At 39.2% G+C, this 16,716-nt stretch overlaps 1 protein-coding gene across 7 annotated transcripts in view; it reads left to right on the top strand.

The window, feature by feature from the left end:
• The window catches only part of CFAP221 (cilia and flagella associated protein 221), a 36,598-nt gene that overhangs the window by 2,727 nt on the left and 17,155 nt on the right, over positions 1-16,716 (top strand). For 5 of the 7 annotated variants that reach the window (XM_038422852.1, XM_038422854.2, XM_038422853.2 and 2 more), the window contains exons 2-14: positions 2,263-2,447; positions 2,955-3,055; positions 4,523-4,609; positions 4,722-4,817; positions 5,561-5,661; positions 9,197-9,300; positions 11,721-11,880; positions 12,345-12,468; positions 12,575-12,686; positions 12,969-13,077; positions 13,664-13,751; positions 15,345-15,434; positions 16,430-16,525. In XM_038422852.1, coding sequence (XP_038278780.1) covers positions 2,309-2,447; positions 2,955-3,055; positions 4,523-4,609; positions 4,722-4,817; positions 5,561-5,661; positions 9,197-9,300; positions 11,721-11,880; positions 12,345-12,468; positions 12,575-12,686; positions 12,969-13,077; positions 13,664-13,751; positions 15,345-15,434; positions 16,430-16,525 — 1,407 coding nt within the window. In that variant the 5' untranslated portion in view covers positions 2,263-2,308. The remainder of the gene's footprint in view (positions 1-2,262; positions 2,448-2,954; positions 3,056-4,522; positions 4,610-4,721; positions 4,818-5,560; positions 5,662-9,196; positions 9,301-11,720; positions 11,881-12,344; positions 12,469-12,574; positions 12,687-12,968; positions 13,078-13,663; positions 13,752-15,344; positions 15,435-16,429; positions 16,526-16,716) is intronic. The other 2 variants (XM_038422856.2, XM_038422855.2) reach the window with 1 other exon arrangement.

Genomic DNA, 16,716 nt, shown 5'->3' with positions numbered 1-16,716 from the left:
TATGTTTGGTTTCCTTATTGCACAATGTTTTGGGCATTTCTCTAGATAAGTTTCTGTTCTGATAACTGTGCTTACTTAAACAGGATCCATAATCCCCTTGGCTTGCTGAATTATACATTTATCTTGGTTAAATAAATAACCCATCCAAACACTATTTAAACAAAGGATTTAAATACCCCTTCTATAATCTGACATATTAACATTTAATAATTAAAGAGGAATCTGCAAGTTAACACCCCACACCCAAATACTTATGAGATACTAGAAGAACCAGCCTGGGCAATGAATTTATCAAAAGGACCTTTTCTGCCCTTGGTTGTGTTGGAGGACTCTGAGGGGAACAAAGGGTCTCTTACACACACACACACACACACACACACACACAAAACCATCCAGGCTCCATTGGGAGATTCCAGAATATCTCCATTAGGAGATAGGAGAGTGTGCATGGTAATGCCTGTCCAAGGGAGGCAGGCCCATCTTATCTAGGGCTAACATCTTCCAGTGGCTGGAAGTCAAAGCTAGACAAATTCATACTGGAAATAAGGTGTACATTTTTAATAGTGAGAGTAATTGACCATTGGAACAACTTCCAAGAGTTGGGGTGGATTCTACATCTCCTGACAATTTTTAAATCAAGATTGGATGTTTGTCTAAAGATTTGCTCTGAGGACGAATTTGGAGAAGTTCTGTGGTCTGTGTTATACAGGAGATCAGACTAGATGATCACAATGGTCCTTTCTGGCCTTGGAATTTATGAATCTATGAATCTATCTCTTAAGGAGCATACCATGTTGCCCTTGGGAGCATGTCTAATGGAAAAGGACCTCTAGATACCTGGCCACACTCTGCTATCAGCAGCAGGAACTATCTATCAGATTTTGGGGAGCACATATTGCTCCTGCTGAGAGGGGCAGTAACATGTTGTCCATGGCATGGGATGCCAGCTTGTTGGCATCCTGTCAGGATGTCTCAAGTGCTAGTCTTGCAGTCAGCTATCTACCACTATCCTTACGCCAAGCAGTTGTTTTCTGCAAAAACAGGCTCTGGCCTTACTGGGTTTTCGTAGGTCAAGTCTGAAGTCTGGTGGCAGAGCCTTATGGGCATGTTTGCATAATTCCTGCCTGCACTGTCCCTCACTTTGGCTTACTCTCTCTGTCACAACTGGAGGTGACATTGCTGTTCAAGGCTCAGCCCAGTACTTCAAAGGTATTATGGGTGAGAGGAGGGAAATGACTAAATAATCGTCTGTTCCTCGGAGCGTCTGTCTATTGATGGAGTCAGTCCTAGGGGAGGTAGGCTGAATGGTGTGGGGATCATTTTTACCTGTGAGCAGCACCTGGAAGCTCAGGTGTTAGTAGTGGTCATGAGTGGATTATTCTCTCACTGTGGTTTTGACCCTTGACTGCTGCAAGGCCTTTATACATGGGAGTCAGTGATGTGCAAACTGCACTGGCTGCTAGTCCACCTGTGGGTGCATTTCAAGGTGTTATTTTAAGTAACTAAAGCCATAAACGATATAGGATTAGTTTACCCAAGGGACCAGCAGCTGCCTGTATCCCACTGTGGATCCTAGCGGGGAATGACTCATACGAGTAAACACTACTTAACATGAGTAAGAATTGCAGAAATTCTCCCATAATTTGGAAAAATTGGAAATATTGGCCTTGAGCATCAAGGGAATATTCTCTCCCCCGGGTAATCCTCAGTAGCAAATTTCTGTAAGCTTCAGGGTGGGAAACATTTTACCTTATATAAGTGATCATATTTATGTATGTTAGGTGTTTAACAGGGTGTATTATCTCCACTCACCGGGGCGGTTAAGACCCCGTCATTTAGGGATGAGGGAAGGATTTCATTTGGTTCCCTTTCCACTCTGATTTATCAATAAGTGAATCAATTATCTTCATTTTGTAAGTTAGTTCGCTAAATCACATGAAACCGTTCAGAGGCCCTGCTTTTGTACCAAAGTGTCTTCAGCTTCTATATGCATTGTTACCTATTGTATTGTTATTACTATTTATTATTTGTATTATCGTGGGACCTAGGAGCCTAAGGCATGGACCAGGACCTTACTACACTAGGGTTCGGTACAAACATGGGGGTAAAAGACAGTCCATGTCCCCAAAAGCTCACAATCTAAGTATAAGACAGAAGAAAACAGACAGATACAGATAGACAGGGGAGTACAAGGAAACTATGAGACTGTACCAATCAGCATGATATTTTGTGTTAAGATTAAAATTTTGTGCTTGATCACAGGTAATGACCTATCTTGGTACTTGTGGGACTACATGTCCATGCCAACATGGAGGTAGTTCAGTCAGCCCCTTTAGAATTTAGTCATGAAGAAAAATCATTTAAGAAAGTACCCACCATCCTTTTGGACAGCCTTGTGGAGGAGCCTCAAAAGGGAAATGGCGTCCCCAATCACCTGCTGGAGTCGAGTAAGTAGTCTGCTATCTGACCATCCTCCAGGCCAGAACATTGGGACAAAGGATCAGGACATTGTTACTTTTTAGAGACCCAGTCCTTCTCTTTTTAAAATCCCATTCTGTGGCATAGCAGCTCTGCCTCCCTCCTGGCCTGGATGTAGAGGATATGGCCAGGGAAAAGGGGGCGTGACTGTAATACCACTGTGCTTGGCTGATCCCGAGCTTTTCGAATGGCCCATGGAGCCATCAGCAGCCAGATGCAATTTAATATTGTGCTGGGGTGAGTCTGGCCTCTGGATCGTGGATCTGTAGAGGTGGCATAAAGATACTTTAACTCCCCTCCCTCATTCTGCACCAAGCACAGCTCAGCCGGATAAGAGGATCCAGCCCTATATCTTTGTTCTCTCTCTCGTGCATGGTTATGTTGCTACATACAAATATTAAATAAACATAATTAACAACAATGGCATTTAAGTAGCCCAGCCTCCTTCTTTCATGTTTGCTTATCTTTCATTGCAGAGATTTATGCAAAGCTTCTGAGAAACAAGGTCATACAGGCTAAGCCTGCCGTATTGCATTATGGAGGGTATAAAATCGAAAAACATCACCAGCAGATCCTGGTAAGTCTCGAAGCCGGGAATAGCTAATACATTGTAAAGGGATCCACCAAATGCATCCGATGAAGTGAGCTGTAGCTCACGAAAGCTTATGCTCTAATAAATTTGTTCGTCTCTAAGGTGCCACAAGTACTCCTTTTCTTTTTGCGAATACAGACTAACACGGCTGCTACTCTGGATCCATGTACACTGTTCATTCTGCTCAACAATCTTCTGTCCTCCTGGCCAATATGCCCTCCTACCCTTTGGAGTCCTCTAACAGGATACTTTGCTTTAAAGCTGATGGTGGATCCGCCCCAAAACTTTCCTAGGTCACTGTGATTGCGTTTGGCTGCACATGTGCTCATTAATCAAAGGAAACTTTGAAAATGCCCTCAGTCCTCTTCTAGAGGCAGTTTGATCTGGTGTATGGGGAGCTGGACTGAGAGTCAGGAGACCTGAGTTCAATAGCTGCTTTCTACCACTTGCCTTTTGAGTCACCTTGGGCAAGTCATGTCTGTTTCTGCTCCCACCCTTTGTCTGTTTTTTCTATTTAGACTGTAAGTTCTTTGGGAGCAGACACTGTCTCAGACTATGTGTTTGTTAAGTGCGCAGCACAACAGAGCCCCAATCTCAGTTGGGTCCTAATAAGTAAATATTATTCTGGCTGCCAAGGTTGTTCAGTGAACTTCTGATGCCCTGAAAAGTGCATATGTGCTCTACCCAGTTTTGAGGACCTGAACAGCTACCTCTGCAAGCATCCTTCCTATGGGAAAGCTGTTCTGTTCTAACAACAGCTGCTAATGTTGCTTAGAATTGGGAAGAAGGCTAATACAACCATTGATTTTTGCTGGCAGAACCACCACTGTTCTAAGTTTTGTGATCTAAATGAAAACTCCAGAAACCTTCAGAAAATTATTTAATTTCCTTCTGTTTGAAAGGTCTCTTTAAAAATAATTATAAATTAGTCATTTCATTTCTGATCCTTTTATATTTAAGGGAAAAACACTTTGAGCCAGATTCTGATTTGACAGATAGCATTTTACTTTGCAAGTAGTCCCACTAATTTCAATGTGATTACTTGTGGAATAAGTACAACTCATCATGCTGAACGTATTAGGATTTGGTCCTTTATGATTGGGAGATTCTGTATACAAGACATAAACAATTTTCTTTTTTTAAATTAGCCACTGGTTGTGTTGCATTTTGAAATTCTGAACAAGACTATAAGCTCTCTTATGGAGAAGGACCACATTTCTGTTCTGTGTCTGTACAGCGCCTAGCACACTGGGCTCCTGGTCCATGTCTAAATTGCTGAGTCACTATGGTAATTCAAATTATAATTAATAATGTTCAACATTTTCTCTGTCAACATTCAATTTATTATTTCATTGTTTAACAGACTTTCTTTGTTAAGTACGGTCTCATGAAAATGCAGCTTTACAATATTCCCAAATGTTCTCATAAAATAACTTTTTTCTTATTCTACAGAATCTGGTAAATATTTCTGGTGATGTAATAAATTTTCATATTATACCACCCCAGACAAAATACTTTCAGATCAAATACAACAAAACAGTGAGTGTCAAAAATAACCATCAGTTTATTCAGATTTGATTTTACACTTGATAACATTGCACACAAACAGCATTAAAGTGCTGCCTAGTTTATATTCTGTGTCGTTTTATAGCATCGGCTTGTCCCTGGCTTGTCATTTGCAGTTACAGTTGATTTTTGTCCTGATGAGTGGCGATATTACTATGACTGTATCCGAATTCACTGTCAGGTAAGAAGTGTCTCAGATAAAAGTGTCTCGTTTTGGCTGTAATGTAATAAAAATATTTTACAGGGCATGATAATAAAGCATAGACATGTGTTTACAAACATTCATATTACTCCACTGTCCTCTTTAGTGCATCATTGATCTCTCTTTCATTGTGCCCAATGTAGACCACCTTTCTTTTTGGCCTGCAAAAATAATCAAAATAATATTCACTGCAAAAATACATTATTATCAAGGGCCTGGCACAAATCCACAAAAGAACATTGACTCTTGGGACACTTTGATACAGATGGCTAAATATGGGTACAGGTGCCCATATTAAGGCACCCAACATTTTTGACCCTAGATTATTCATGTTTTCTGAAGATCTCCAAAAAATTTAGGGACCTCAGCCTGGTTCAATAATCCTTTTTTCCACAAGTCAGACTGTATTCGATGCAGCTTTTACAGATGGTATTGTAGCAATGTGTTAGCTGAGCAGATGTGGGGGAGCTCCAAACATAGCTTCTATAGGCAGAGAGAAGCTGAGGGGTACTTAGAAAGGAGTGAGGTTTCTACAGTTCCAGTCTATGAAATTCTAGAGTAGTAGTTTCACACGCCTACTAACTGCTAACTATTGCTCAAAAAGGTTCTGGGGACACTGGATAGGCACCTGATTCCTGAAGGGTGATTCTAAATTAGCCCCCCTTTCTATGCGTAATATTGATTAATTCTGTTAAATCAGTACTTTCCCCCATTTCTTCCAGGGAGATGACACTTTGCTCGTTCCTATCCATGGCTACCCTGCTGTGAATGTTGTCGAATTTCCATCATTTATAAGCTTATCAGATGTTTCAGTTGGACAGAAGTGAGTAAGGTGACAATTGGGTTTTTTTTAGGGCCTGCAAAAATTAAAATATCTATTTTTTGTTTCTAATCTACTGTCTATACATAAGACCTTAGAAGTTTTAATTAAGTCACCTACCATATAGGTTGAAAAACCACTACATGGGACTTCTTTTCAAGAGTATGTTCATAGAAGACTGAACTCTGCATAAACCAAAGAAACATAAGGCCAGAACCTAAGCTACTATCAGTTGGCATTGATTCACTTTTGATCTAGCTTTGATTTATCTTTAAGAGTGAAATTACCCCTATGCAGAGAGCCAGCATAGGTCTATGCTCCACTTCAGATGTATTTTGAGGATCTAGAAATTTACCGTAAGGTCTGGTCTGCATACTGTTTTTGTATCAGTAGAAGTATTTTGGTTATGGGTGTGATTTTTTTTACTGAAATAGTTATACCCATACAGCACCTAATTATACCAATATAAAAGTGGCATAGACCAGTATATCTTATTCCACTTCTCATACAGGAATACGCTATACCAGTATAAGTGCTTTTATACCAGTATAGCTGCATTCCCACTAAGGGGTTTGTATCACTTTGCACTGGCCTAGTTAAAGGGGTACAACTTTCTAGTGTACATGAGGCCTAAGTGAGTAGAGCATCATTTTCAATATAAAGGTTCTAGTAGTGAAGGTGTGAAATTGTTAGAGTTCACGTAATGACAGATGCACAGTGGTCACAGCAAATGGCTAAACTCAGCCCCAGAGCTCTTTTTGTTCATTTATCTTTCTGATCCTGATTAATCTATAAACTCCCTCTCCAAACAATGAAACCCTCTACATAAATGAAATCCCAGCTCCGCAACTGGGCGACCTGCTCACCACGAACCCTGAATCTGTCTCTGATCTCAGGTCACCTACACATGCATGTCCATTTTTATAAGCAAACACAGTGCTGAAATACACAAGAATCCTGATGCTTTCAGAAAACCTCAGTGAACAGAATTCTTTAATAGGTTGTTATCCTACCTGTGCAGTAGAATGGAGCAGGCTGAGCAGAAAATATACAATTTGTAGTCATTATTTTAAAGGGGAAAGTTATTTGAGATCCCAAATAATGTACAAGATATAGAGACAGACATAGGGACCCTAGGCCTGATCCAAAGCCCTTCAAAGTCAGTGAAAAGATTGACTTCAATGATCTTTGGATCAGACTTCCATGTCCTGTCACCCACCATTCTGCATTGGCATGTAGGTACAGATCCTCAAAGGTATTTAGGCACCTAGCTCTAATTGATTTCAGTGAGTGTTAAGCACCTAACTACCTTTGAGGAGCTGGGCCGTAGAGCCCAAAAGGCAGAAGACCTTTGATGGGGGACCAAAGAGACCATTTGGGCCACAGTGAGCTACATGGAGTTATTTCCAGCTCAGTACTCTGGTGACGTCTTAGGCTGTGTTGTCCCAAGAGCTCCGTGACTATGTAATTGCCTTGATTACAACAATATAATACAATGATCAGATGTTTAAGGCAAAGTGCTCCCCTCTCTTTTCACTCCCAGAGCAGGTTACAGTTAAGACACAGGCTAGAACTGAACATTGCAAAATAAAGGCACTCACTGTTGTTCTTTATTTCCCTAACCTTTTAAAAGTATGCTTTCCAAAGGAGCACTGTATATAAAATGCATTCCTTGCTAATCAGCGGGACATAATATCAGCCAAATAGTTATTAAAAGCAGGAGTAATCTTGTGTCAAATAAGTTTCTAGATTTGCAGGATGATATCCAGGGTTTCACCAAATCGTTGTCCCACATTAGGTACATGAAAATAGATGCAGACAAAAAAAGACATAACTTTGGAAAGTGTGAGGGCTTATTTCTCATTTGTATGAAACCCTCTTTATACTGCCAACGTGGGAGTGAGGATCAGGCCCTTGCACACTACGTATTATTGCTCCAAGGCCCAGTCCTGTGTTATGTTTAGGTGCTCACCACTTTACAAGCTTGGTCTTGTACATAATCTTGTAACCCTTTAAGTCAATGGCAGAACTCCCAGTGACCGCAGTGGGTGCAGAATTAGGTCTTAAGTAACTCCATTATTGATTTATGTGAATGAGAACTGAACAACAAATTCACATTAGTTATTTTCAATTATTATATTCAATTATTATTAAAGAAACACAGAAACAAAATTTGCCCCCAAATATAGATTGGGTAAAAAATAAGCTTTAACAAAACCAAACACCAATAGAAATGTTTGTGTTAATTTTTTAAAAATTCCAATGGAAATGGCATTTTAAAAGTGAACTCTCCCCTCAGTATTTTCAGCTTCAGCTTTGCATCATTGTACTGGTGCATAAGATGTGAGAAGCAAACGTGAAACTAGAGATAAATCATTTAGTCTATGTTCAGTGTCCAAGCTGAGGGAAGTAGAATAAATATTGAAAAGCAAATTCAACTTTAATATTTATTTCAGCTTCAAGGTATTTGTAGAGGAAAAGAATGTTTGATCAGTTCTGATTTTTAACCTGAGTGTCCCTTTAAAAAAAACCAAATGAATGAAAAGCTGAACCAGCCCTAAGTGTCCTAGAGTTATCCCCTTGTTAACAATTGTCCAAAACAATGGGACTGGGGATAGGCAGGGATACTTGCCAACAGGAACTCCTGTTCTCCAAGCGATACAAGAAAAAAAAGCATTGTTTAGTTCTGACCTAAACCGTGTTTTTTCTACAGAGAGAAATGTGGCCTCTTGTCTGACACATGGACTCTCTAACATGATTTTCCTTTTTCAGCCGGTACTTTAACTAGTGACCTGTTGTGTTGTAGTGAACTGCAGCCAATGTGTTGTGGCAGTTCTGAGTTTGTTCCCAGTAATTCATTTCCAGCAGGTCTTTAGTTAGAGACAGGTCATATTTATAGCAATGCAAAATATGTAACAACACTACCTGGTTCTTGTTACTGATTCCAGCTGCGATTCCAGCTCAGAGGAAAGAATAGGTAGGAGAATAACATTCACTGTCCTATGTAGGTTCTTACACCACATTCATCCCCAAAGTATCTGAGTGCTTTCCAATAAACCAGTGTGCAACATACCTAACATATGTCATGTGTGGTTTGTTCTGTTCCTATGATGGCTGCATTTCTGTTTGTATAGCCAGTGTGGGTCTAAATTTGAGTGTTAGTCTTTACTAGATGGTACAGTTCGTAAAACGTACAGGTGATGTCACACAGGAATAATTAACCTCTTAAAAATTAAATTAGATAAATTTAAATGTATGCATAGGAGAAACTAAGTATAGGAGATGGAGAGCAACACAGCAATTAAGACAATATTTTACTCTCATTTTCTAATCTGGAGGTATTCTAAAACGACATAGTTGTTGTATAATTATGGAAAATGACTGTTTTTAAAATCAGGTAATCCATCTCCATGACTCCTATTATCTTGCAATGCGTGCCTTAGATGGAGAAAATGTCATTTTCCAGATGTGAGCCTGTGGTCACTGATTATAATTATTACTAATTTTTCTTGCACGATTCTTCCTTTCTTCTTTGCAGCAAGGAGTATGTGATCCCTTTACAGTGCAGCTGTCCAATAGATTTTGAATTCCATATTGATTATATTCAGCGTCACAAAGCCTTTACCATTCAGCCAACCTCAGGTAGGTCACATCTGTTTAAAGCTCTAAACATCCAAATAATTGTTTGCTGAGTCCTATTATTTATGATGGTGTGCTCAACGCTGTTCAGAAATGCACATTAGAAGATACAGTCCCTGCGCCCAAAAGTTTTCAGTTAAACCCAGACTGTGCAGTTGAAACATAGCCCCACACATGCATATCGAAAAACAAACAAGCAACTTCGATGGAAGGTCAAACTTGTATGCATCTAGTAGATATCTTTCCTTTGTAGCATAAGTCCTCAAGTCTCTTTGGGTGATGTGGACATGAATAGGATCTGGAAGATTTATCTAAAGCAGGTTTTCAGAGGAGTTAATAGCCACTATTTTGGTGTAACATAGCTAATTCCAACAGATAATTAGCTCGTCCTGCTCAAGAAATCTAGCCACTAATGAAGACCGGGGTGCAACTCTGCACATGGCATTTGATAGTATTGATGATGCAGAGAGAGAGAGAGAAACAAACAAAAAGGCAGCCATGCTGGTCTTTGCTTAATTAAAAATATCAGAAAAACCTAATAAGATTATTAATATTCCAGGGTCAGTAACAAATCTAGTAATCTGCATATGATATATGACTGCATCATGTAATCTGCATATGATGTATGGCAGCATCATTGCAGTGTAATTTAGAGCCACTTCAGCATCCCTTTGTACTTCTAGAGCAGTATAAAGGGGCCTAGCACAACTGAGAATCAGGCACTGTGAGTTTATAGGAGACAGGTGCTGAGCACACAGCATTTGGATGTCATTTAGTCACATATTTTCATGTATCTGGAAATGCAGAGGAGGCAGACCATTATGAGTTGGACAAAGATACCATAGACGCATCTGTTTTTGTAGTGTGAAGTTACATATACAGCAGTGCCTAAAGAGGCAGATAGGCACCTAGTGGGATTTCCAAAAGCATGTACACATGTTAGGTGCCCAACTCCCATTGAAAATCAATGGGATTTAGGTGCCTAACTCACGTAGGTTCCTTTGTAAATCCCGCTGGGCGTCCATGTGCATGTTTAGGCAGCTAAAGATCTTTGTAAATCTGTCCCTCAGTGCCTAAGTCATTCTGAAAATGGGACTTAGACTCCTAAGTCATTTAGGTACTTTTGAAAAATGTACCTATCTCCCATTATACTGTGATATGAATGACATCCTATATCTCGTTAAATATTCAATTTACTAAAACTCACCAATGGAAACAATAGGAAGGAGATACCACTCAACTCCTTCAAGTTAGACCATCTGAATCACAGTGTAGTATCACAGCTACTTTCTGCACACGCTTTTAATTAGGCATGTAGGAAAGTTAGAGCTCCTCTTCTCTAAATGATCTACTTGATGCTCCAACAAAAGAGCATTCTTTTCTTTACTTAGTTATCCACTTGTTTGTTACATGTTTTTCCAGTAGAGGAAAGCATCATGTCAGACAAATGGGTATTGGAAATGTAACAGATGGTCTGGATTCGTTCCCAGCAGTGCTGTGTAGAATAAATTCCAGGGGAATTAAACTATTCTCCATTCCTAGAACTAGATCCAAAATATTCATTAGTTTCAATATGACAGCAACAAAGTCTTGCTTTCCCGACTCCAAAGGGACAAACTTAGTATCCTCCGCTTCTCTGTTCTTGCAAATGGAAAAAATGATAGTAAGAAAAGACAATAGTAAGAGCTAAGTGGGTAGAGGCACAGACAGCAATGAAAATTTTAATCTTCTTGTAATAACATTAGCTCTTGACTTATAGAACAATAAAGGGAAACATCTTGCAAATTTAGGGACAGACTTTGATATCCTTGCCCCTATTGAATAGAACCTTGCTCCTCTGAATTTACCTAATTACTCTTCAACATAAAGCTTCATTCCACCACAAAATTAGGTCATGTTAGAACACTCTTTGTGGAGTCATGTTAGTTAACATGATATTAAGCATGGTATAAATGGGACTACCCTGTTTAAACACAGTGTCAGATGGACATGCTTAACTCTGTTTCCAGTAGGGCTTACCCATAAGCATTTTAAGTATGAAGGTCTCTGTATACGCTAACTGCTAAATCATGTTTAACATTTTAATTAACATGACTCCTCAAGGTCATGTTCTAACATGTCCTAATTTCCCAGTGAAGAGCAGCCCTAAGGGTAATATAATATGGCCTTTATTTCTGACATGATATTAACTGTGAAACGGTTTTAAAATTTACTTGACTTGGATGGATTTTCATTCTTACCTTCAGATGAAACTAATACTAGGATTCTAGCACGTGTGGATGAAATTGGGACACCCAGAAACCCTGGTCACTCTTAAAAATGTAGACCGTGATCCATTTCAGCACATTTGATTGGACTTACTCAGAAGTAGAGTACTGCCGTTATTTCACTGTAAATGGAATGTATTTTGTTCCCATATACAGGAATAATTCCAGCCAGTGGGAAAGTGAATGTGGTTGTTAAATATGCACCATATGAATATGGAACAGCACAGATGAAAATGCAGTTATGGATTGCACAGTTTAACTCTAAACCCTATGTATGTGTATTCACAGGAACATCAACACCCCATGGGGGTTTAATGTATGTGTGATTGATTTATCTTTGAATATTTTTGCCCATTTCTGTTTTAAAAATACCTTCATGAAACAAGATTTCAAACTATTTTGCCATGCCACTTAGATTATGTTATTCAAATGCACCAAATATCTTGATTACACATCATTCTGCATTAAGTGAAACTTTAATGAATTTAAAATAATATACAGTATTCCACCGTATATTGTTCCACCGATTGAGATGCAATCAGCACTCTAATCACCAAGGCCTTCAGAAGCAAGGGGGCAATAAGATATTTTGAAACATCTCTCATCCTTCCTGGGAATTGTGAAGTAGCAGGATTAGGAAATTACGTGCCCATCATTGTAATTTGAGACACACCATCACAATCTTCTTGTATATCTAGAAGGCACAGAAAGGCATGTGGTGGGCTCCTACTCAACTCTCAGAATACTGATTAAAGTTGTGTCTTTTCTTCTGCAAACTAGAAAGGAAGAATTTGAAACACATAAAACTCTCTCAGAGAAGAAAACAGTGTCACTAGGAAAACAAGTGGTAAGGAGAAAAGGCCGTTTAAAGCATCCACAATCCAGCCAAATTCAGAAAGTTAAGGTACAGAGAACTACTAACCAAAAGTACCTCCAGGGGGCTGATACTATTCCTTATACCTAAACATCACACACACAATTTATTTCTGCCTATTAATTTTAACCCATAGGAGATTGAATACCAAAACCTGCGATTCCCAGCAGATTTGTCAAATCCCTATGCTGTTGCAACGGTTTTGATTCAAGAACCTGGCAAATTAAAGATTAAACACTTGAAAGAAGGTAACGTAATGAACCAATCCAGAATAAAATAAATTTGAGGGGCCTTATCTTGCTTTTTAATTTTTAACAGAACTCCATGATGATTTCAGGCAGAGAGCTTGGCTTCAAAACAAATGGCATTATAGGACCCTAGTTTCTGAAGAAAGTGTCACCTTAACCTTACTTTTGATTAATAAGTTCAATTATTGCCACGGTCAGATTTTCCCGTAAAAAATGTATTTTCATTTTACACTGAATTCTGGTTTGAGATGTGGTGGAATAATTGTCTGCTCTTGTCCACAGTCCTGTGCCAAGGTAATGAAGGTGCAAAAACAAGACAGATGAAGGAAGCTGTATTTGAACTAAAAGTCAAACAAGATGCTCAGGAAGAAGAAGCAAATCAGCTTAAGTGGTGAGTGTTAATTATACATTTTTATAACAGACAGCAGTAAGATTTGTTTAAATATGACTTCTCTGAATGAAGCAAGCAAAGTTTATTCATGCTTAAAACCACCATTTCTGATCATGGTAGATTAATTTAACAAATCGGTTGCTTTTATTCTATTCACATTCTTTTTCCTGAGAGGAATCTGATAAGTATTTAGCAGTAGTGGGCAATAATCACAGTGATTTTATTTTGACTGCTATTCAGAAAGAAAGCTGTTGAAAATGGTCCAGATTCCACTCTCATTTGCCCTCATCCTGCACCAATAAAGTCAATGTGAGCGTTGCTGTTAACTTCCGTGAGTATAGAATCAAGCTCACACTGAGTTAAATTAAGTCAGTGGAGTTACACGTGTGTTTAAAAAAGTGTAAGGCACCAATCCAGCAAAGCATTTAAGCACATGCTTACCTTTAAACACATGAGTAATTCCATTTAAATCAAAGGAGTTGCTGGATAGAAGCCTTAGAAAGAGGACTATTAGGTCCATTATCTTTTAAATAAAGCAAACAGCATGTTGCATCAAGGATTTTTCTCATCTCTATTATAAATGCAGGCAAATTCACACAGGTAAAGATCCAATTTCTATGAAATTTAAGAGAGAGATTATTGAAGAACGACAACGGGACGAAGAGCAATACAAGGTTAGCCTTCACTGTTTGTTCTGCATTTTTAAAATCAGATTTATACTTTTGGACTAAATAAAACTGACTAATGAACTAATACCCTGTTTGTGATGGCTGCTGGTTTTATTAAATAAGTTGATTCATACCAGTGTTAGTTATGCTATTTCCCTCACATATTACCACCTTATTATTGTTATTACAATTTATATAATGCCTTGTATGTGCATGGCTCTGCACAGAGCATATGAAAGACTTGGCCTTTGGCCTGTAAACAGCTTACAGTCAATGAGCCCTCAGCCCACCCCGGTAAGCACTCACAGATGGGAATAATGTTATTCACATGAATATCAATGGGAGGCCTCATGTGATTACATTATTCATATATGTGTTTGAAAGCTCATTCCCTAACGTCAGACACAATTATGTGAATTAAAACAAAGGAGGAACAGGAAGTAAAATGAGGCATACAGTAATATAAAATAATGATGCTTCATTATCTGCATGTTCATCTTTTGGGTTTCACTCTTTTTTTATATATATTTCTTTAATACATTCAAAAGTTTTAAGATGATTTAGGAAAACATAGTTGAGCGTGAGATTAGGAGAAGATGGTCCTGGAATGGAGGGGAGTAAAGGATTTAGCAGTGTGCAGGAGATGGGACAGTAGGGAATAGGCATTGGAATGGGGGAAGAGAACAGGTGAGAGAGGGAGAGGGCAGAAATGAGGATCAGGAAGACAAATCCAGGTGGCATAATGAAACAAGGTAGGGAGAGTCACATCAGTGGGCAGCGAGGAGCAACTCAAAAGGCACCATTAAATCAAATGGCAGAGAAAGTTACTCATACAACAATGAGGAATTTAAGACAAGACAAAGTAACCAAATGGCAGCAATGGAAAAGTCAAACTTCAGAAGCCCAGCAAAAAGTGGCACCGTTAATTAAAAGGCACAAATCAACGTTCAGTCCAATAGCATGAATGGCTTTTACAGCATGGTGAAGTTAAGTGATGTCAGCACAAACTACAAATTGAACAGTGATGCGAAAGGTTTATATAGGAAGAGTACCGTTAAAAGCACTGGCAGATGAAATGCAGAGTGGGAAGGTGGGGAAACTGCAGCCAATATGCAGAAGGACAATGAAGGAGCTCCCTGGTCCAGTGCTGCTGAGGGTTGGAAGTTGTTGCTGTGTTGGTTTTGTAGCCCATCTAGCAGCTGGTCTCTGCTGCACAGAAAAGCAGGTCCTTTGTTCTTATTGGGCCATGGGAGAAGGCAGTAGGTCCAACTCACTTCCTTGATGCCTGACCATGCTGGGGGTCTGGAGACCCCAACCCTAATCCTGAAATAGGACCTGTCCTCCCAGGCCCTTACACTCGTTGAATTCAGTGGATGTTCGAGTGAAATAGTGGCTACAGAAGCGGGACTTGATAGTCAGAACATTACTTTGTTTGACTTTCTAAAGTGCAGTGATCATCATCGCCCTGAAATGTATGAGGTCTGCATTTTGTCTACCAGTTTAGTTGGGGAATGTTACAGTTGTAATTAACTATATGTGACAAAAGAACACACTGAATACATTGCACTAATGTGGACCTTCTTACTGATGGCAAACCAGATCGAAAGGGGAGATCCCATTATGGAGAGAGAGTTTCAAAGGAATAAAGTGGAAGTTACTTTCAGACGTTTTATCCGGTCTGTTGAACAGGTACGTCCACAAGGGCTATTATGCTAATACCACATACTTAGCTGTTCTGCATTATTTGCTTTTCCTATTAATTTGAGAGCTCTAAAATGTTTATATTTGTGTTTTATTTTCAGTGCTACTTTTAGAATGTTAGGACCAGCTGTTCACTGTATACATAGGACAGCACAGTGGGGGAAGCACTGAATGCACAAATATGCAGGCCGATGCAAGTGCTGTGATTCATATACTGCTGTTGCTATAAAGGATGACATGTAGGCCCAATCTGAGTTGCACGTTGCTTATTTATGAAGATTCTTCTCAGAGCAATTTGCTCACTACCATTGGATCTATAGGATTTCTGGTTGATCACACTCTTTTCTTTAAATGTTTTGCCCTATGGTGAATTTATTCAGCCAATGTCATTTCCCTTGGGTATCTGTATCTGTACTCTTGTAGGATCTACAATAGGATATCAGGCCAAATTCTGATCTCTGTTTCGCCAGTTTAAATCTGGAGTAAGAGCCAAACCAGCTTGCCCTGAACTGAAAAGGCATTTTGTCATTGATTTCAATGAGACCAGGTTTTGGCCCTAACATCCATAAGATAAATGATGTTAGTTTAGATTTACACAGGTATCAAGGAGATCAGGATCTGACCTGTTATTTTCATCCCTATTCTACCACTAATTGGTTACATTTATGTAGTGTTCCTGCCTTACTTCAGTGGAGTTACTTCAGATTTACACTAGCACAACAGGAGAGCTTATTGTGTCTCTGAATATTTAAGAATAGCTTCCCAATGAACCCATTAATGAGAATTTCCATTTAAAAACTGAGAGTCCGATATGGCCTAGAAGCAGAATTAGTTTATTAGTTGGCTGGACATATTTACATGGTATAACCTCAATGCTAGAAAATATTATATGGGTTCAGTCCATGGAATGACTGCTAGATATTCCTCCATTATCTAATTAAAACAATTATAACCTACATTTTCACTTTCTGTGTGCGGTGCAGTGTCCAAGTGTCCAGCCCAAGTTTGACCTCCTCCTTAACGACCCTTGGGCCAACAGACACAGGATTCTAAGACGGTTTCAACAAGCAGCTCGCCGGGTAATGTAAACAACCAAAATGCAGTGTAATAGCAACATGTCTTGGGAAACACACACAAAACCACACCAATTCAGTTTGCCATCTTCAAGGAACCTACACAGCTAGCCCATTGGTTTCACTCTTTGTTGTAAATGTGCCACAGCCTTTCCAGAAAACAAAGGGTTTAATAAAAAAATCCATAAGCCCCTATT

The sequence above is a fragment of the Dermochelys coriacea genome, chromosome 11 (assembly GCF_009764565.3).
Source record: "Dermochelys coriacea isolate rDerCor1 chromosome 11, rDerCor1.pri.v4, whole genome shotgun sequence".
Lineage (NCBI taxonomy): Eukaryota > Metazoa > Chordata > Testudines > Dermochelyidae > Dermochelys > Dermochelys coriacea.
The sequence above is the reverse complement of the archived record's forward strand: the minus strand, read 5'-3'. Positions and strand labels throughout refer to the sequence as shown.